At 34.5% G+C, this 22,059-nt stretch overlaps 1 protein-coding gene across 2 annotated transcripts in view; it reads left to right on the top strand.

The window, feature by feature from the left end:
- The window catches only part of fndc3bb (fibronectin type III domain containing 3Bb), a 136,550-nt gene that overhangs the window by 94,741 nt on the left and 19,750 nt on the right, over positions 1–22,059 (top strand). For both annotated transcript variants that reach the window (XM_087309644.1, XM_087309645.1), the window contains exons 14-22: positions 1,632–1,718; positions 4,444–4,579; positions 4,691–4,765; positions 6,664–6,782; positions 6,875–6,980; positions 10,769–10,947; positions 13,120–13,233; positions 16,276–16,425; positions 20,927–21,213. In XM_087309644.1, coding sequence (XP_087165770.1) covers positions 1,632–1,718; positions 4,444–4,579; positions 4,691–4,765; positions 6,664–6,782; positions 6,875–6,980; positions 10,769–10,947; positions 13,120–13,233; positions 16,276–16,425; positions 20,927–21,213 — 1,253 coding nt within the window. The remainder of the gene's footprint in view (positions 1–1,631; positions 1,719–4,443; positions 4,580–4,690; positions 4,766–6,663; positions 6,783–6,874; positions 6,981–10,768; positions 10,948–13,119; positions 13,234–16,275; positions 16,426–20,926; positions 21,214–22,059) is intronic.

Below are 22,059 nucleotides of genomic sequence, written 5' to 3'. Positions count from 1 at the left end.
TTTTTGATCCACTAATTGTTAAGGAACAAATGTTCCTTCTTTGTTATTGCGGTAATGTAGCATTTTTTTAATTGTAGGAGAACACAATTATATGACACACACACACACATATACACACACACACACACATATATATATATATATATATATATATATTTTATTATTATTATTATTATTTTTTTTTTTTGTATATTTCTTTTTTTTTATATATAATAAAATACATTTCGCTGAGGTTTAAGTCCTGGCTGGATCAGCTGACATTTTTGTGTGGAGTTTGCATGTTCTCTATGTTGGTTGGGGTTTCCTGAAGTGTGCTCCGGTCTCCCCCACAATTGGCCATAGTGTTTGTGTGTGAATGTGAGAGTGTATGGATGTTTCCTAGTACTGGGTTGCGGCTGGAAGAGCATCCGCTGTGTAAAACATATGCTGGAATAGTTGGCGGATTCTTTCTGCTGTGGCGACGCCTGATAAATAATTGATTAAGCCGAAGGAAAATAATTGAATGAATGAAATAATAAAATAATGCAAGCAGGAGCTCTTTTTTTCTCTATAATAATAACTGCTGTCATAGTGTCTTGCTTTTGTAGGCAGGCATATCCTTTTATGGCGTAGAAAAAATATTAGACAACTAGCACACTTTTTTCCCATGCATGTTTCTAGAATTTATGTGCATCTTCTTGTTTCACCCAACATTATTATTATACTATTGTATCCGTACTATTGTATCCTTCCTCTTCTTCTTCTGCTCTGGGAGTCAATGGCAGCCCTATCAACTGCTTGCGGCATTTGTGCAAACTTTGGTGCACTGATAGAGGACAGTTTGATCTTCAACTACAACACATTTGGACTCTAATTCAAACTCTCTACCGCCACCACTTGTCCAATATTTCATTTATGTTTATCTTTATAAATTTAAACTGGATGGGCTACAATCAAAAATTCTCCTGATTCCTTTGCTCAAGCCAATTCAAACGCACCCAATGACGTAATTTTCGTCATGAAATTTTTTACGCTATTTTGAAATATTTGTAAAACCTATTTGAACGAACTCATCCAAGGCTGTTTTTCCATGGAGTTTTCCAGTTGCTCTTTAGCTTGTTGCCTTGCTGGTTTATGATGTGGCCACTGGGCTGCTTGGCCCCGATAATTGCTGCTTGCAGCTATATTTATTATTGTTATTATTAATTTATTTTAAATTTTTAATTATTTATTTTCTTTTTGCAGTATCCTAAAATGTGCATAAAAATAGGCAGATGTTGTCTGATGTATAAAGGGGTGAGTTGGGGTTTGTTGATGAAATTGTAATTTTTTTGTATATAATTAAATCGCAAATAAACAAAAATAAAAAAATAGGTAGATTGAAACATAGCCATTGAAAAGCATGAGGCATTAATGATGTCATCCAAAAAGAAATTTGCTCGAGTTTGGAGCAGTACTAGGCTTTATAATTGCTGCTTATTTTTTTCCACTTCATTTTCATTTTCACAGCAATTTTCCACTGTTTTCACTTGATTCTGTTTGCAGTATTTTTAAGTGTAAAATGATGATTTAGACGGGCTCGAAAGCAAACCTGTCAATAGTTGTTCCATACTTCACTTTCTGACACCTAAAAGATTATGTTTTTCTGGCAGGGACTGGACTTTCAAGCAGTTTACAGCGGTTTGGAGCTGAACCATAAGGTGGAGTCCTTGAGAAGGAACACACAGTACAAATTCAGGGTGAGTAATGAGCTTTCCAGCACTGATTTGAGATGCAAAGTCTTTAATGTGTACATATACTCTGCTTCCATTCATTCGCATACACACAAACAAACAATTCTGGTGTTTAACTAGCACGCATTCTCAAAACACCTCTGCTTCCTCATTTCCTTCTCTGCTAATCAGGCAATTAGCCATAATCTAATGAACGTTGGTTTCTTCGATAACCTGAAGCGGTTTCTCAGATCCTGCAGCTGTTGAGGTTGTTGTTGGGGGAAGGTGAATTGATTTCCAGTGGTGCTACGTGTTAAAAGCTTTTAGTCTAATCTCTGAGAAGGCTAAGAACACTGCGTTAGCATCGTCAAGGGAGAAACACCCCTCAGAGAGGATTTAAATGTCTCTCCCTGCGATGCTTCTGGTGATTGGGAATGCAAACGTCGTGTTGTCCTGTACACAAAAGTGCCTCCTGAAATCTTCAGTCGTCATCTCAGTTATCCGCTTTTCCATCATGTCATCTCAGGTCACTGCAAATGAGTGCTATAATCCTGAATAATGTACTGTTTAAGTCCCTGTCAGATAATCCACTTACATTATGGTTTGCAATGATGTGACTTATTTAGGTTGCACTGCGCGGTGGCTCAGTGGTTAGCACTGTCCCCTTACTCAGCAAGATGGTCACTGATTTGAGTTCCGGCTGGGATAGTTGGAATTTCTGTGTGGAGATTGCATGTTCCTTCTGTGTTTGCATGGGTTTCCTCCGGCTGCATGGGTTTCCCCCACAGTTTAAAGACATGCGCTATAGGTAAATTGGAAAAAGTAAATTGGCCATAGTGGTTTATGAGTTAGTGTGTGTGGGTGTTTCCCTGTACAGTAGTGGAAGGGCATCCACTTCGTAAAACATGCTGGAATAGTTGGCGGTTTATTCTGCTGTGATGACCCCTGATAAATAAGGGACTAAAAATGAATGAACAAATCAATGAATGAATGAGGTTTTTGCATCAGACAAAATATTTTGTAGTTCCTAGAACTATTGGAGATTGCACATGCGTTTTAGCTGGCAATGATTTTACTTTTTAGAAATGACTTTTGAGGTAGCTTAATTAGTTCCCACTTTAGAGCGAAACCTAATCCAACGCAATAGGAACTACCAGTCATGTTGATTTAGAGAATAAATGTCGAATGGAACACTGGCATAGTATTTAAATGTGTTGCAATACAGAACAATTACGTTAATGGAATTTGCCTTTCTGTGGCATTTTATTATAAATCCAATGACTTGATCCTTTGCGAAAGCCATGCAACTTGCTCTTGTGGCTCCCTTTTGTGGTTGATTTACTCAATTGCCTTTTATCAACAAAGGAGATCAACACTAGCTATGTTTCCATCCAAAAATGCTAAATAACTTTGTGCAAAACTGGATTTTCGCATAAAGGACGTGCGAATAAAGCAGCGTTTCCACCCAATAAGTCAAATCGAACAAAATCGTCACTGATTATCTGGCGCCAAATATCAACAGTGAAAACAGAATTTGCTATGGTAGGAGAAGCTGCGTGAATCTTTTCTTTATTTAATAAATGACTTACGCCTCAGATGGCAATACTGACATGCAGTGAATGCGCAGTGGCATTTAAAGGCATAAGACGCAGAGCACAGACGCTCTTGACAAGTCTGGAGGAAATGAACAATTTAAAAACACTAATACTGAGATGGTTAAGGCCTTTCAAGGCCACCAAAACTACATTTCAGATGTTTTACAATGTGCTCAGGCTGCTGGCTTGTCTATTCACACACACTTTTATCATCTTAGATCTCTTGTAACAAAATAAAACGATTTTTTTAAAGTGCATACTGGAATTTGTTTGGTAAACGTGTTTCAATCGTAATTTATGTGCATCTTTTCTTTTCGAATGAAAGTTTATCCTACTCAGTTATGCGCATATGTTTTTTGTGCATTTTCATAATGTATCTTGAATGGTTCCTTCTGTAACATGCCTGATCTGATCAAACTCAAATTATCTGTTTTCAGAACAATGTATGATTATTTTACATACATCTACATCATCTTGTTTGTCATCATGTTGAAACATGTTTTTAATCTTTTAATTTAAAACAAAGCAATTTGCAGCACAGTTTGGAAAAATAATAAACAGTAAAAGCTGTGATGCATTTTTTAGAAGATTCTTCAGCAAATAAGCAGTTAAAAAGCAGTTTTTGTTGTAATGAAAAAAGTTGTAGTCATTTTTGATCCTTTTTTGATGCACTTTTTCTGAATAAGCAACCAGAACCAAACTGTTAAACATATACTTGTGAAATGCCCTATTTTTAAAGTTAACAGACAAAGATTTTTATCTGGAGAGACTTTAAATGTAAATCCTTTCACAATTGTACAATTTTTATTAAAAATAAACCTTAAAAACGGCTCTAGATTTTCTTAAATATTATTATTATTATTATTATGTATTTTATCTCACATATTATTTATTGCTGTTGATGACTTTTTATTGTTCAAATATTTTCATAATTATAGAAGAGTGATATTTATAAAATCTGGTAAACCTAATGTTTTTTTTTTTTTTTTGCCATGACATAGCCAGAGAAGCTAATATGGCAATAAACTCCAAACTGTATCTTTTATGAATAAAAGCAGTGATTTCTTCTGAAAAACACACACTACATACATAATGCAGAAATAATATATGCTTCTGTTCACGGGATTCTCTAAAATCTCTCCAATTGCCTCCTATAGCTCATCACATGTAGTGGCGAGTGGCGTAGCGCACCGAGTTCTCTGCTTGTGTGTAAGACGACCGCAGAGAGACCCGGACCCCCTGTGAATCCTGCAGTTAACACACTAACATATCACAGCTTCTGCGTGACGTGGGGTAGGAAAAACTTTTATCTTTTAAGCATTTTATCTTTTAGATTCTTTTCTGTACATTTTAATAACACTTCCACCCTTTCCCCTTCTCTCTGTTTTTATATGATGAAATCAGAACCTCCAGAAGATGATGGCGGATCTGGAGACTTGACGTACATCCTGGAGATTTCAGAAAGTAATAATAATGAAGGTATTATTAAAGGTTTCCCTTTTTATTCCAATACTACTAACTCATTTAAATAATCTTATTTATTTAAAGGAATAGTTGGCGCAAAAATAAAAATTTCATATACCAAGACTTTATGACTTTCTTTTTTCTGTCAATCAAAAAATTTGCTAATTTGAAGAATGTTTGTAGTTTAGTTCCGCTTTGGGGCAATTCATTTGGAGATGGTGGTGCTTCAAATGACAAGAATGACACACTTAACACAATAAACACCAACGCTTAACATACCTGTCAACATATGGATGTGAAAATAAGGGAAATTCCTCAAATTACTAAATATGTTTTTCTAGAGTTCATTTTTTCATTGTAAATAAACAGTTTAAATGTAAATAAACTATCAGTAGTATCTTTTATTGTTATTATTATTTACTCAAGATAGAAAAATAGTATACATTATAGTAACTATTATAGTTAAATAGTAAACATTAGAAAAAGCTGCAAATAAATTAGCAGACTGTTATGGCTATAATAGCTATTATAAAGAGGGTGTGCTTTCTCCTATTATTTTCTGTGCCATCCTCAACACCTGAGTTCATAATAACATACAAGACTTCGCAGAGGAATTCACAAAATTTTTCTCCACACCTCCACCAGTGTGCAGCATCCACTTGGCAGCCACAGGACACGCCAGCTGTAGGTGAAGTGGAGAGACAGTCAATTTAGTGAATGAGGATGATTGGGAGGCCATGATGGTTAAGGGCCAATGGAGGGAATTTGGCCAGGACATCGACGTTACACCCCTACACTTTACGAGAAGTGCCTTGAGATTTTTAATGACCACAGGGAGTCAGGGCCTCGGTTTAATGTCGCATCCAAAAGACGGCGCTCACTGACAGTGTTTCTTTCACTACACTGGGGCATTAGGACTCGCACAAACCACAGGTTTAGTGCCTCCTGCAGGCCTCACTAACACTACTTCTGGCAGCGACCTAGTTTTCACATGTGGCTCAGCACTGCTTAGCTTCATTGAGTAATCAGTCTTGGGCTGCAGGGTGAAATGGATGTGGCCTTATTAATAATTGTATGTGTATTTTGATCAAATTTCAACCTGTTGTTCCAAGGCACCTACTGTATATTCCTCCACGACATTGACCTGTGTTTCATTTATGACCACCCTTTGGAGAGCAGGTGTTTCATTCCAAAGTTAACAAGCAATTCTTTAGTTTTTGACACATTCACATTTGCAACGAGCAACTATTTACTTTCGTAGTATTTCCTACTCTAGAAGTAAATGCTTTCAGGTTTGCAGCTTTTTTTTAAAGCATGTATTGTGTCCAACAGATGAAAGAAAGTCAAAGGTTTGAAACTACTGTACTTGAGGGTGTGTAAATAATGAGAAATGTTTCATTTGTGCATGAGTTATCCTTTTAAATGCACTCTGAATTTTTTCCTAATTAGAAAGTTCACAATATTAACAGCATCTATATAATTATGAGTATTTTTGTAGTTGTAAACATGTTTCTATTTTTACTTGAAATCAGATCAGCATATTCTAGTTAGGTATAATGTAATGATATGAAAGGTGACATTTAAATGAAGTAAAAACAGCTGTATACACTCAAGCAAAATATTTTTGCTGCTTGTTCAAACCACTTATTCAAAATGAGTGGAAACAACTCAATTCTTGAGTTTTTCGGGACAGCTTAATTAGTTTTATTTTATGTTCAATCAACTTAAAATTGTAAAAACCATTAGGTTTTCTTAATCGATTGAGTTGGGACGACATTTGTAATCGAGCATTTTTAGAGTGTAGTTTCTATTTAGCTTTTTTCTTGTTCTTTTGCTTGTATGTAAAGTATTGACATGTTCCTGATGGGGCTTTTGACATGAATCTGTAGTTAATCCATGTTCACTTTCATCAGAGAGACAGTGGGAGGCTGTCTATAGAGGACCAGAGAGGAAACATTCGTGTGAGGATCTAAAATCAGCAACGAGCTTCTCCCTGAGACTGAGCTGTGTCAGTGCGGCCGGACAAAGCCAGGTAAGAGAAGATCATTCACTGATCCCCACAGCTGATTCATGTTGTAAGGTCTTAGTTTGCTCATTGTGTTTAATGTTGACTCACTCGTGCAGTGGTCAGGTGAGGTGACGGTGCGCACTCTCATCCCGCCTCCTGGACGATGCCAACCACCGAGCATTATGGGAAATGTCAAACACAAGGAGCTGACTTTGCAATGGGGTGAGGCTTTTTTTTCATTTGATTACTTTATTTTTTTACTTTCCTCTGTGTTTATAAGTGTAAAAAGAGTGCATTCTCTGAAAATAGCATTCACAGTGCCTATAGAAAATCAGCATGCCTTGTGAAAACTTTACTCACATTATGCACCCTGCTTTCAAAAACAACTTTGGGGTAACGTTGTAGGAGAGTTGTTAGTAGAAGACTACAACAAACATTTCAAAAGCTGGAAAAGTTATTTATAATGGAATTTAATTTCAGGCTATTTGACCAATAAAGTAAATATTTCAAAGGGGTTTGATGATTTTTCTATAGTCACTGTATTGTGCTAAAGACTTTTTACCACATTATATGACTTGTAAATCTGTACCTAATAGTAATAATATATATTCTGACCTTTTTAGTGGTTTAGCAGTTGCAGATGTCCTGTCTTATCAGATTTTTAAATGATAAACATGTGATTTAACTTATAAAAATCACAAAAATAATTAGCTTAATTTTTCCAGAGCCACAACTTTGTACATTGAGATATTGATTTGATAATGTAGAACAAGTTAGCATCATGTAAGAAATCCGAAGGAAGGGTAAAATTATTTTTGCTTAATTTAAATTCTGAATTGCAATAAATAATGTTTGAGAAAAAAGTTGGGGATTTGTGAAAATTGTGGAAAAGCCCGAGAACTCACAACTGCGCAAAATAATATGCATTTCTAAGATACTAGTAGGCTCACACTGAATCTGAGTGTGCAGAAATCTGCAGATTTTTAGCCCATCATTATTTATTTATTATAGTCTGTTTTTTTACTCGTGTAAATGTATGTTTATTCAGTTTTTTTATTAATTACAGTAATATTATTGACTAATAAAAAAATGTTCATGTGATTTATTTACAATACAGTTTGTAAAGTAATAATCTTTTAGTAGATATATTGTATGAGAGACTTGCTGTGTTTACCAAATAAGTGGATTTTTTTAAAAAACCTTTTTTAGGTCAAACTATCGTTATACAATGAGTTGCCTAATTACCCTAACTTGCCTAATTAACCTAGTAAAGCCTTTAAATTTCAGTTTAAGCTGAATACTAGTATCTTGAAATCTATCTGGTAAAATATTTTGTACTGTCATCATGACAAAGATAAAAGAAATCAGTTATTAGAAATGAGGTATTAAAACTATTACGTTTAGAAATGTGTTGGAAAAATCTTTTGCTAACAGAAATTGGGGGAAAATATACTCAGGCTAATACTTCAGGAAGACTAATTATTTAACCAGATGTAGTATTTCAGACTTTTCTCCAATAATATTCCCATAGTAACATTCCCCTAGACAACCAGTGGACTGATCCATTTGAAGAAAAGTGAAAGCGCAGCTCCTAACAAGCTGAAGAAAAAGGAGCTTGATTGCTTTTATACTAATTGCTTGTTGTTGCCAGGTTAAAAGGTCAACTATTGAGAACTTTTTTTTTTTTCAATTATAGCTCGGAAAATCTCAAATATGTTTACCCACAATGCATCTGCACTGACTGCAAAAACTTTGCAGCTATGTTTTGTGCTTTTCACACATTACATCACCCCATTAATGTGTCGGTCTTTGTACACATGTACACATGAGTGAGGCAAAAACGCACTTGTTTGTTAGCGATTTCTAGCCCTGACTCACTGTTTTTAAGTGAAAGTGGGCTCGTTTAAGAGGCTGAATGCGCTCTATAAATAATTGAAATAGCAGTGCTGATTTGAGCCGTCCACACTGACTCTCAGACAGCAGACGTGAGCTTCCCTGCATGTTCTCCATCACTGCAATTGATCCGTTCCTTTTTGTAGCCACAGTCGTGGAGGAAACTGGGAGTGTGATTTAGTTTTGAGAGTTGAGATGTCTTGAGGTTCTCAAAAAGTTTGTGTTTTGGGCACGTGAGCATCGTTACAGCAGAATTGCATTGTGGGTTGCACAAAGGGTTTCTGTGATGAAACAGAATTGCGGATTCATAGTGAAATGATTTTTGGTATGCAGTGTTGAGTGAAGTTTTATAAACTAATTTTGAGAGGAAAACATGATATGATTTATCACGGCTGGTCTCTCATCTACAATCATGAATAAACTTATCAAATTAATCCAAACCTACAACAAATAGCCCATTTCATCTTATTTCCCTTATCTGTATTTTTAAAGAATCCCCCTATCCAGCACATCTCCCCCTTTACTTTAGGGTGAGATCTCGAGAACTACCTGATCTCGGATCGCCGTACCTGCTAAATTATCAGGCAGTAGCCCTAGGCTGCAATATCTCAGAGCTCAGAGTTCTTTCCGGAGACAGCATGCCAATCCTGTGATTATTATCAAGCAAGATCTAAGTGTGAACACTGGAATAATGATAAAAATTAATAAGCTAATTAATATTTATTATTATTAATATTATCATAATCATCACCATCTTCGTAATCATAGTAATAATAATAATTTATAAAATTTTATTATTATTATCATCATTATTTTTATTATCAACGCCATTATCATATTTATTATTAATATTGTTATCATTATTATTATTATTACTACTACTACTATTATATTAACCGTCATCATAATCACCATTATTATTATTAATATATTCACCATTATCATAATCATCATCATCATTGTTATTTATTATTATTATTTATTATTATTATTATTATTATTATTATATTCACCATCATTATTATTGTTACTATTGGTATTATTATATTCACCATCATCGTCATTATTATTATTGTTGTTTTTATTATTCCCCATATTAATCATCATCATCATTATTCTTATTATTATTATTATTATATTTGCCATTATTATTATTATTATTATTATTATTCATAATATTATTATACTCACCATCATCGTCATTATATTATTGTTGTTGTTATTATTCCCCATATTAATCATCATTATTCTTCTTATTATATCCACCATTATTTTATTATTATTATTATTATTATTATTATTATTATTATTATTATTATTATTATTATTATATTCAACATCATTGTTATTATTATTGTTGTTGTTGTTATTATTCCCCGTATTAATCATCATCTTCACTATTCTTCTCATTATTATTATATTCACCATTATTATTATTATTATTATTATTATTATTATTATACTCACCATCATCATCATTATTATAATTGTTGTTGATAATATTCCCCATATTAATCATCATTATTCCTCTTATTATTCTTCTTATATTCACCATTATTTTTATTATTATTATTATTATTATTATTATTATATTCACCATCTATATTATTATTATTGTTGTTATTATTATTGTTATTATATTGACCATCATCGTCATTATTGTTGTTGTTATTCACCAAATTAATCATCATCATTATTACTATTATATTATTATTATTATTATTATTATTATATTCACCATCATCATCATCATTATTATTATTATTATTAATATTATTATTATATATATTTTTATTTAATATATTAACTTTCATTTAATTAATAATTATGATTATATGTTTTTTTTATAAATACTACAAATTCGAAATAATATTATAAATGATAACAATTAAACAACTCATGTTGTTTTTTATACATAAATGAAAATAAACGCAATCGTTTTTTGATGTATCCACCATATTTGTTTCACTCAGGATGTCTGACACAGTTCGCCTTAAATATGTAATCATCTATATTGACTGAGAAGTGATGCTTTTCCACTTTTTTATGATTGTGTATTGTTCTGTCCTTGTCTCTCTATACCTCTCCCATTCACTCATCATTCTTTGTTTCTCCAGATGCTTCTTTGTGTGACGAAGAGACTGACGGGGTTGAGTTTTGTTTAGAGATGTGTGCAATAGAGGAGGATTCAGAGCCAGTGGAGGTGTTTCGTGGATCTAAAACGGAGTGCACTGTGGGTAATTTGCTCCCTGGCACCACCTACAGGTTTCAAGTTCGTGCAGTCAACAGTGCGGGGGTAAGCCATTTATTAATTTATTTCTGCATTAATTTACACACATATAAATGTTATGCGTTGATTCATGTGTGTGGTTTTGTATGTTTATACATTTCTGCATTTATTTTTCCGCACTTTTTTCTGCTTTGTTTATAGAATGAACATCAACATTGAATTAACAATGTATAACTGCAATGTCAATAACCATAAAAGTTTACAAACATAATTACTAATATACTAACTAAAAATACAGAACAAAATAAATTTTAAAAGAAAAACGAATACAAAAGGACATTATATGAACTAATGTCACATAATATATAATATACTTATTATATATACTAATACTACAAATGCACAAAAATTACTGAAACGTAAACTAATGCTAACATGAAAACGATGAATAAATAAAAGCTAATTACAAATATTGACATATATACTCAGCGGCCACTTTATTAGGTACATCTTACAAGTACTGAGCTGGACCTCCTTTGCCCTCAGAACTGCCTTAATCCTTCGTGGCATAGACTCAACAAGGCACTGGAAATATTTGGTCCATATTGACATGATAGCATCATGCAGTTGCTAAAGATTTGTCAGCTGCACATCCATGATGCGAATCTCCCGTTCCTCCACATCCCAAAGGTGCTCTATTATATTGAGCTCTGGTGACTGTGGAGGCCATCTGAGCACAGTGAACTCATTGTTATGTTCAAGAAACCAGTTTGAGATTATTCGCGCTTTATGACATGACACGTTTTCCTGCTAGAAGTAGCACAATGTGGTCATAAAGGGATGAACATGGTCAACAACAATACTCAGGTAGGCTGTGGCATTGACACAATGCTCAATTGGTACTAATGAGCCCAAAGTGTGCCAAGAAAATATCCCCCATACTCTTACACCACCACCACCAGCCTGAACTGTTTATACAAGGCAGAATGGATCCATGCTTTTATGTTGTTGAGGCCACATTCTGACCCTACCATCCGAATGTCGCAGCAGAAATCGAGACTCATCAGACCAGGCAATGTTTTTCCAAAGGTCCCATTGTCCAAGCTTGGTGAGCCTGTGCAAATTATAGCCTGTGCTTATAGTTTCCTGTTCTTAGCTAACAGGAGTGGCACCCGGTGTGATCTTTTGCTGCTGTAGCTCATCTGCCTCGAGGTTAGACGTGTTGTGAGATGCTCTTCTGAATACCTCGATTTTAAGGAGTGGTTATTTGAGTTGCTGTTGCCTTTCTATCAGCTTGAACCAGTCTGGCCATTCTACTCTGACCTCTGGCATCAACAAGACATTTGTGCCCACAGAACTGCCGCTCACTGGATATTTTCTCTTTTTCAGACCATTCTCTGTAAACCATAGAGATGGTTGTGCTAGAAAATCCCAGTAGATCAGCCTGTCTAGCACCAACAACCATGGAAGGTTCAAAGTCACTTAAATCACCTTTCTTCCCCATTATGATGCTCGGTTTGAACTGCAGCAGATCATCTTGACCATGTCTACAAGCCTAAATGCATTGAGTTGCTGCCATGTGATTGGCTGATTAGAGATTTGCATTAACAAGCAGTTGGACAGGTGTACCTAATAAAGTGGCTGGTTAATGTATATTATAATGGTACATAAATAGTATAATAATGATCATAGTATAAAATAATTAATTCAATTATATATATATACACATTCAATTTAGTTGTTTGAAATGTATATTAGATTAAATTTTGATCTTTTACACCAATCCATTAGTGTTTTTATTTCACAAATTAGCACATTCTCCTGAAATGCCACAATATAAATAGCATTTATTTTAACTAGTTGCATAATGCAGGCTTTCATAAGCAATGAGTCAGGACAGTTACATTTCAACCACCTATAATTTCATCCCCATCAGTCTAAATCCCATCTCTCCAGTTGTTTTCTCTCTCCTACGTGGAATCCACGTTTTATAACAAACCTTCCACATCACCTCAGGGTGACAAAGAGATCTGCTTTCTGTATTGGAAAACTTATTAAGAAGCTCATTCAGCCGTCACTGAGGATGGATGTCTGACAGGGTGTAGCACTTTGGGTTTTACCTGCCACAGAAATAACAGATTTCCCTCCTTATGGTTGAGCCCAGGCCATTCATTACATGAGAGACAGCAGTAAAAACACACTAAATCTTAGCCGGTGTTTCTCTCTTCTGTTTCTCAGTATGGCCCGTTCTCTGAATCTGTGGACATCAGCACAGCCGCTGGACCTCCAGAGCAATGTAATCCTCCTGTCATCAATGTGACTTCACACACCTGCGCTCATGTGACCTGGGAGGTGAATCAGCTTTCTTTTTTTCCTATTTTTCCATTTTTTAGTTCATTTGATAGCCAAATTGGGCCTTTCATTCACACACAGACACACATGCAGACACACATGCAAAATTGTTTAAGAAATCTAAATCGACATTGATTCTGCATTTTTTTTATTGGATTGCTGTTTTCTTTTTGATTTTGAGTTTAGTTTTTAGCAGCAGATGGCACTCTAGGCTAGTTTCTAACAGCAGATGGCACTCTAGGCTAGTTTTTATTGGCAGATGTCGATCTTGACTAGTTTTTAACAGCAGATCAGATGGTACTCTAGGCTAGTTTTTAAAATAGGATGGCACTATAGCCTAGTTTTTAGCAGCAGGTGGCGATCTAGGCTTGTTTTTAACAGCAGATCAGATGGTGCTCTAGGCTACTTTTTATAAGAGGATGGCGCTCAAGGCTAGTTTTTTACACCAGATGGCACTCTAGGCTAGTTTTTAACAGCAAATGGGGCTCTAGGCTAGTTTTTAGCAGCAGATGGCGATCTAGGCTAGTTTTTAACAGCAGATCAAATGGTGCTCTAGGCTAGTTTTTAAAAGAGGATGGTGCTCTAGGCTAGTTTTTACAGCAAGTGGGGCTCTAGGCTAGGCTTTAGCAGCAGATGGCGCTCTATGCTACTTTCTAACAGCTGATCAGAAAACGCTCTAGGCTAGTTTTTAGTAACAGATGGGGCTCTAGGCTAGTTTTTAGCAACAGATGGTGCTCTTTTCTAGTTTTTTAACAGCAGATTTTACTAGACTAGGTTTTAGCAGCAGATGGTGCTTTATGCTACTTTCTAACAGCAGATCAGATAACGCTCTAGGCTAGTTGTTAGCAACAGATGGGGCTCTAGGCTAGTTTCTAACAGCAGATGGCACTCTAGGCTAGTTTTTATTGGCAGATGTCGATCTTGACTAGTTTTTAACAGCAGATCAGATGGTGCTCTAGGCTACTTTTTAAAAGAGGATGGCGCTCAAGGCCTGTTTTTTTACACCAGATGGCACTCTAGGCAAGTTTTTAACAGCAAATGGGGCTCTAGGCTAGTTTTTAGCAGCAGATGGCGATCTAGGCTAGTTTTTAACAGCAGATCAAATGGTGCTCAAGGCTAGTTTTTAAAAGAGGATGGTGCTCTAGGCTAGTTTTTACAGCAAGTGGGGCTCTAGGCTAGGCTTTAGCAGCAGATGGCGCTCTATGCTACTTTCTAACAGCAGATCAGAAAACGCTCTAGGCTATTTTTTAGCAACAGATGGGGCTCTAGGCTAGTTTTTAGCAACAGATGGTGCTCTTTTCTAGTTTTTTAACAGCAGATTTTACTAGACTAGGTTTTAGCAGCAGATGGTGCTTTATGCTACTTTCTAACAGCAGATCAGATAACGCTCTAGGCTAGTTGTTAGCAACAGATGGGGCTCTAGGCTAGTTTTTAACAGCAGATGGGGCTATAGGCTATGTTTTGTCAGCAGATGGCGCTCTGCTACTTTTTAACAGCAGATCAAATCATGCTCTTGGCTAGTTTTTAACAGCAGATGACGCTTTATGATATTTTCTAGCAGAATATCAGATAACACTCTAGGCTAATTTTTAGCAACAGATGAGGCTCTAGGCTAGTTTTTAACAGCAAATGGCACTCTATGCTTCTTTCTAAGAGTAGATCAGATAATGCTTTAGGCTAGTTTTTAGTAACAGATGGGGCTCTAGGCTAGTTTTTAATAGCAGGTGGCCTGCTACGCTGGTTTCTAACAGGATATGGCGCTCTAGGCTAGTTTTAAGCAGCAGGTGGCGATCTTGGCTGGTTTTTAACAGCAGATCAGATGGTGCTCGAGGCTAGTTTTTAAAAGAGGATGGCGCTCTAGCCTCATTTTTAACAGCAGATAGCGATCTAGGCTAATTTTAACAGCAGACGGGGCTCTAGGCTAGTTTTTCCACAGCAGATGGGGCTCTAGGCTAGGTTTTAGCAGCAGATGGCACTCTATCCTACTTTCTAACAGCAGATCAGATAAAGCTCTAGGCTAGTTTTTAGCAACAGATGGGGCTCTAGGCTAATTTTTAACAGCAGATGGGGCTCTAGGCTAGTTTTTTAACTGCAGGCGGCCTGCTATGCTAGTTTCTAACAGCAGATTGTGCTCTAGGCTAGTTTCTTGCAAAATTGTAAAAATTACAGACAAGTGTAATTTTTTATTGTATTAGTAGTGGCTTAATTGTTTCAAATATACATTTTTTAAGGATTATGAATGTGAATATACAGTGGTGCGAAAAACTGTTTGCCCCTTTACCGATTTCTTTTCTTTTGCATGAGTGTCACACTTTAATATTTCAGATCATCAAACAAATTAAAATGTTATCCAGAGATAACACAAGAAAACACATAATGCAGTTTTTGAATGAAGGTTTTTATTAATATGGGAAAGCTAAATTCAAAACTACAGAGCCCTGTATGAAAATCGTTTTATTATAAATGTAGAGTGGGTTTTTTCCTACAGTAGAAATGATAAATCAAGCTGTTATATGATCGTCAGCAATTTTCTGCTGCACTGTGAATGAAATCAATTTTCAAGAGAGCGTTTAGGCTTTGGGACTCAAAGAAAGCAAATAATACAAGCATAGATTCACCATCCTAGTTTACACTGATGGATTTTATTTTGATCGATCACCCAGAGGACACTGAAGATTTTGTATATTGGAGAAGGCAGATCAAAACCTTATCAACAATAATTGCTCTTCCCATCTTTTCCTCTCAAAAGACACTTGCTTTTCATGACAAAAGGCCTGCTGTGTTTTGCAGTGAATGAAAATTAATGGGATATTTAGCCTTGTTGTGTCTTAAATGTCAAGATATCTGAGAGACTTCCCTTATTAACATTCTGTTTGCTGTCTTGAGTGGTTGATTCATTTATTATCTCTGGGTCTGATGCATGTTTGTCCTGATGAAACCGTGTCATGCAGGTAATTAGCTGTGTAATTCTGGGAATATGTGTTGTTGTTTGTTGTTGTAATTTCCTGGAGCGTAAAGTTTGCTGTGATTTTGATCCCGCAGAACACAGAGAGCTCTGGGATAGATGTTTCTGGGTATCGGCTATACTGGGGCCGGGATTTGGATTCGCTTGAACTGGTCTACAGTGGAGATGAAACCTACTTCCAGATCTCCAACCTGGAGGCTTCGACAGAGTACTGCTGCAGGATACAGGTATTGAAGGCAATAATGACAATGAGTTTTTTATTATTTGGACCATTAGAAAACACAATGGACACAATTGACACATTTAAATATTTTCATTCGTTTTTCTTTGTGTTGTTATTTTTTTAGGTTTCTGTTTCAAAAAGAAATGCGATTTATTTATTTTTTCATTTAGCATAAGAACTTGCTCAAGTAAATTAGCACTGTTAGTACTAATTAATAGCACAAATTTTTTTAATTATAAAGATTTTTTTTAAATAATCAAAAACAATTGTAAAAAAAAAAAAAAAAAATTATATATATATATATATGAGCAATATCACAGGAGAAGCAGTGTGATATGGCTGTATCATACTGCTACGAGTGTAATACTGTGTTTATACAACTGTTCGACAATATAATTATGTATATAAAAAGAAAATTAAACACGGAGAGTCTCAAAATCCTTTTGTATGAAGAACTACTTCTACCATTCATTCACATCTGCAGCTGACATCAGAACAGCAGAAACATTGCCAACATCTCTTTAGAGCTAGTATTTGAATGATTCTCTAGCGTAATATCTAAAGTGATGACAAACCAGGTAATTTTGCTGACATTTTAAGATTATACGGCATGAAATGCCATCAGTCTATAGAGATTTCCCAGTATTTCTCTGTTGCAATCGGGAGATCACAATAATAAACTCAGAAAAACCAGAGTAAAGCAAACACTACCAGTTTGTGTGGTATAAACACAGTAATACAAAAGAGAGAGATCGACTGTTCTGTAATTTGTTCAGCTGTAGTTTAAAGTTTGCAATGAGAAAATGCTGTTTTTCTAAGTAAATATATATATTTTTATTTATTTAGAATTTTCTGTCAAAACCTTGAAATATTATTTAAACATCTGGTTGGTATAAATGTATAAATATATTCATACAACTGCTGGTTGTTATAAATTTAAACATGATCATTATTTACTTTTTTTTTTTAAAGCAATACATTTAATTACCCTTTTATCAGAGAAATAACGACTGAGATTTTTCAGTTTTTTTTTTCTCCACAAATGAACATTTTCAATTCAGTAGCCATGTATATAAGCATAAACATTAACATAAACATAAGCAAGGCTCATGTTATTGCTTTTGAGCTTAATCACATTACAATCAATGCTTTACTACCAGCTTGCTTTATAATTAAGGAAATTAGAAGAGTGTAAAATTGTTACAATGTCTATTTTTTTTCTGGTGCGGTTCGCTTTCATGTGGCAAAGTTTCTAAACGGACCAAAATAGCTCAAACAAGTCATGTGCTGTAAACTCGCCTCACATTGGTCAGAGTTTCAGGGTTTATATCCCATAGATTTCGCTCAGCTGTCACGTTGTTTTTTTACTTTATGTTGACAAGCTGTAGGACATTATAATCACAAAGGTGCACTGTGATTTTGACACCATAAGATAACGTCACCAAATATAAATATAAGAGGAAAGACTTCCACATACATAGCCTCATTTCAGTTGTCAAATTTTGTAAAAATATAATTAATCTAAAAAAAATTATAAATAATAAATATAAAAATGTCATAGCTCTCTTCATATAGTAATATATATGGCTATTACATAACCACAGTGCACTGTAATATAGCCTTATTCGTTGGATCGTTTTACATTCTTACTAGCTTTCTTAATCGATCCGCTCCGGAGTTCTTTTAAATCGAACCAAGACCACCTTATTCAGGCGATCTCAGACCGTTTGATTTGTTGCTGATCCGGGTGTGATTGCTGGGTTTACATATGCCAAACAAATCACGCTAACTGCAATCAATAGACAGGTTCTCAAACAAGTGTCAAGGTGTAAAAGCACCCTAAGATTAACACTTATTTTTAGAATTAATTTTTTTTCAAACTATTGTAAAGATCTTGCTTTGCATGCATTGGTGTAGATATTTTTGTTTTTATGCAACAAAAATAAACCCACAAATTGCTTTGCTTAGACATCTTAAATAGTGATGTTAGACTGGAGTACTGTTATGATAATGTTCTGACCTTTGCATGCTCCTCTTTACAAATAATTGGCTCTGAATCACTGTGCACATCGTGTAGTGGAGGAAAACAATCTACCTGCACCAGAGTAACTAGATTTCTCCCATGCTCTTTAAAATGCTCAGTGAATGTCCAGATGTTTTGACAAACTGAAAGCATGTTTGCCTATAAAACTGTAAAGATGATCAGCAAAGCAAGTTAAAAATAAATCGTGTTTTATTTATTTAGTTGTTTCATTTAATGTTATCTTATATTAAGCCGTCAGTCAGAATTTAAATAAAGATAGTTGGCTATATAAAGATTCAGCATCTCTAGGATTCTAAATGATTCTATGATTCTAAATGGTCAAAAGATAATCAGCTAGAAGTGGATTTTTATTTTATTTTAATTTAGCTTTACTTTATTTTTCCTTTAAAAAATTACTATTAGCATTTATTATATTGATTTACTATTGGTTTTTGGAGATATTTACATTTACAAACTATTAAACAAGCAAAACGTTTAGCTATTGCTTCATATACTTAAGTGTTTTTTATTATATTTATTTGTTGTTAACACTTGCAGATATTTAAATCTGCCAGCTATTAAACAAGCAACACTTTTTGCTATAACTTCATGTATTTAAGTGTTGTGTTGTTTTTTTTATTTTATTTATTTATTGTTAACACTTGCAGATATTTACATCTGCCAGCTATAAAAGGGTCATGACACCCCCCACTTTCGGTTCAGGTTTACCACAGAATTTTTTCAAAAGATGCATCATAAAGGGCGTGCGTGCCTAACTGTTGTCAGTTAGGTCACAAAACCGATACACGAACCGTGAGGAGGCGCATGATTATATAGTTTACAAAGTTAAAATGCAAAAAAATAAACAATAATTTAATGCCCTGCTAACTTTGTTATTCGTAATTTCATATACAGATAACCACAATTTATATCAACGCCAGCCATTCTCCAATTCTCGTATTGCTCTCCCGACAAAAATGCTTGCTGCACACAAACAGCTTTGCTTTATCGGCCCTGACAGCATCGCAGGGAAAAACATGCAACAAACCCCGTGGATTATGGAAACAAACGCATACGACCCATCATGAACAGCTAAATACTGTGTGCCGTTGGTCTGTGTCTCACAGCTTGGCACTAACAGGTCTGCCTTGCTTTCGGAAAGCACTTGCAGTCATGAATTATTAAGAAGCTGGCTCTTCTCATAGGATAAGAAAACTCTGCTATGAATAATAATGAGAAACCGACGAGTCATCTTTGCACATGCAGTTTTGCGCTACGTCGCCGATTTTTATCCCGTCCGAAAAATCATTTTAAACCCGAAAAGCTGAAATTAGCTGACAAAAGATCAAAATTATCCAGTGTTTCCCACAATTAAAGCTATTAGGTGCCAACATTGTCTTAACTGATGCTCAACACACACAAATCTGTTAAAATCTTTTTAAAAAAAAGTACTCAAGGGTTTTGTGAACCTTTGAACAAGCAACACTTTTAACTATTGCTTTATATGATTAATTGTTGTTTTTTCATTATATTTATTTACTATTAACGCATGTAAATCTTTACGTCTATCAACTATTAAAAAAAGCAAAACCTTTAGCTATTGTTTCATTTATTTAATTGTTGTTTTTTATTATATTTATTTACTATTAACACTTGTAGATCTTTACGTCTATCAACTATTAAACAAGCAACACTTTTAACTATTGCTTCATATATTTAATTGTTGTTTTTTTATTATATTTATTTACTTTTAACGCTTTTAGATCTTTACGTCTATCAACTATAAATAAGCAAAACCTTTAACTATTGCTTCATATATTTAATTGTTGGTTTTTCATTATATTTATTTACTATTAACACTTGTAGATCTTTACGTCTATCAACTATTAAACAAGCAAAACCTTTAACTATTGTTTCATTTATTTAATTGTTTTTTATATATATTTATTTACTATTAACACTTGTAGATCTTTACATCTATCCACTATTAAACAAGTTAAAACTTTAGCTATTGTTTCATTTATTTAATTGTTGTTTTTTATTATATTTATTTACTATTAACACTTGTAGATCTTTACATCTATCAACTATTAAACAAGCAACACTTTTAACTATCGCTTCATATATTTAATTGTGGGTTTTTTATTATATTTTTTTACTATTAACACATGTAGATTTTTACGTCTATCAACTATTAAACAACCAAAACCTTTAACTATTGTTTAATTTTTTTAATTGTTGTTTTTTTATAATATTTATTTACTATTAACACTTGCAGATATTTACATCTATTAAACAAGGAACACTTTTAGCTGTCATTTGTAGCAACTGAATTGAACAATAGAACATATTCTATATTACTAATGTAACTTATGATCTAAATATTTGTTAAATTCAACAACAGATTCTCAAATGTCTGAATTTAAATTAATATATTGTTGTTTTTTTTCTCTCTCTCTGTCTCTCTTTATCTGGTTTACAGGCAGTTAACCAGGCCGGGGCGGGCCCCTACAGTGATCTGGTGACATGTCGAACCCCTGCTGCAGCCCCTGATCTCATATCCGGATTTCACCAACTCAACCTCCCTCTGAACCCAGCAGAAAGTGAATCCTTCTCCCTCTCCACCTGTCTGGCCCTCACCTGGGACGAGCCGAACTGTAATGGAGCCCAAATCATCTCCTACAACATCCAGATCGGGGACCGAATCATTTCCACTGAAAACACAAACCAGCACATTATCAGAGACCTGCTGCCGGACAGCGAGTACAGGTGAGCGCACATGCTGTTCAACACTTCAGATCCTTTTTTACCTTCATCCTCTCCATCAGCAGCTCTTTGCTGCTGGAGGTCACTGATACTGCATTAGTGCTGACCAGAGACCTTATTTCCTCATTATTTTGGTTCCAATAATATAGGGACGAGTACTGGTAAATCCCTGATAGAGCGTGTCAGTGTTATTAGCTCTACAAATGGACCCCTCTTACATCTGGCTCAAGATGTAATCAGCTAAATGCTGTATTCTGGGTAGATGTTGGACTTTGTGTGTTGCTTTATTGGTAGCAGGGTATATTTGATGCTTGTTTTTTTGGTTAGATGGTACAGTGATGGATCAAGTGGTAAAACTATGGTATTTTTGAAAGGGTTAAACATAAATTAAATGACTTAGTATTATGAGATATATAACACTTGAAAATGTATGGAATATGATACAAGTAAAGTCTAAAGAATAAAATCTAGAATGTGCATAACAAAAAAATGCTTTTCTTACTTAAGAGCTTTGTCTTATTTGTCCAAATATCTAAAAAAAAAAAAAACAGAGCCATTATCTAGACAAGCAAAAAAATATTGTCTTGTTTTCAGAAATAATATGTAAAAAATTTTTGCTAAAACAAGCAAAATAATCTTGTTTTTTTTATTTGGCATGAGATTATTTTGCTTGTTTTAAGGAAAAACTTCATCACTTTAGTGATATAAAAGTAAAAGTAAAAATAAAAAAAAGTATAAAAAAGTTCTTAGCTGTTTTTTTAAGTGTGGGGTTGACATTGGCACAGTGATGCATGTATTTTGGGAATATGGCAGAATTGAAATGTACTAGAACAGTGGTTCTCAAACTTT

The sequence above is a fragment of the Danio rerio genome, chromosome 24, assembly GCF_052040795.2.
Source record: "Danio rerio strain M-AB ecotype USA chromosome 24, GRCz13ab, whole genome shotgun sequence".
Classification (NCBI taxonomy): Eukaryota; Metazoa; Chordata; class Actinopteri; order Cypriniformes; family Danionidae; genus Danio; species Danio rerio.
The sequence above is the reverse complement of the archived record's forward strand: the minus strand, read 5'-3'. Positions and strand labels throughout refer to the sequence as shown.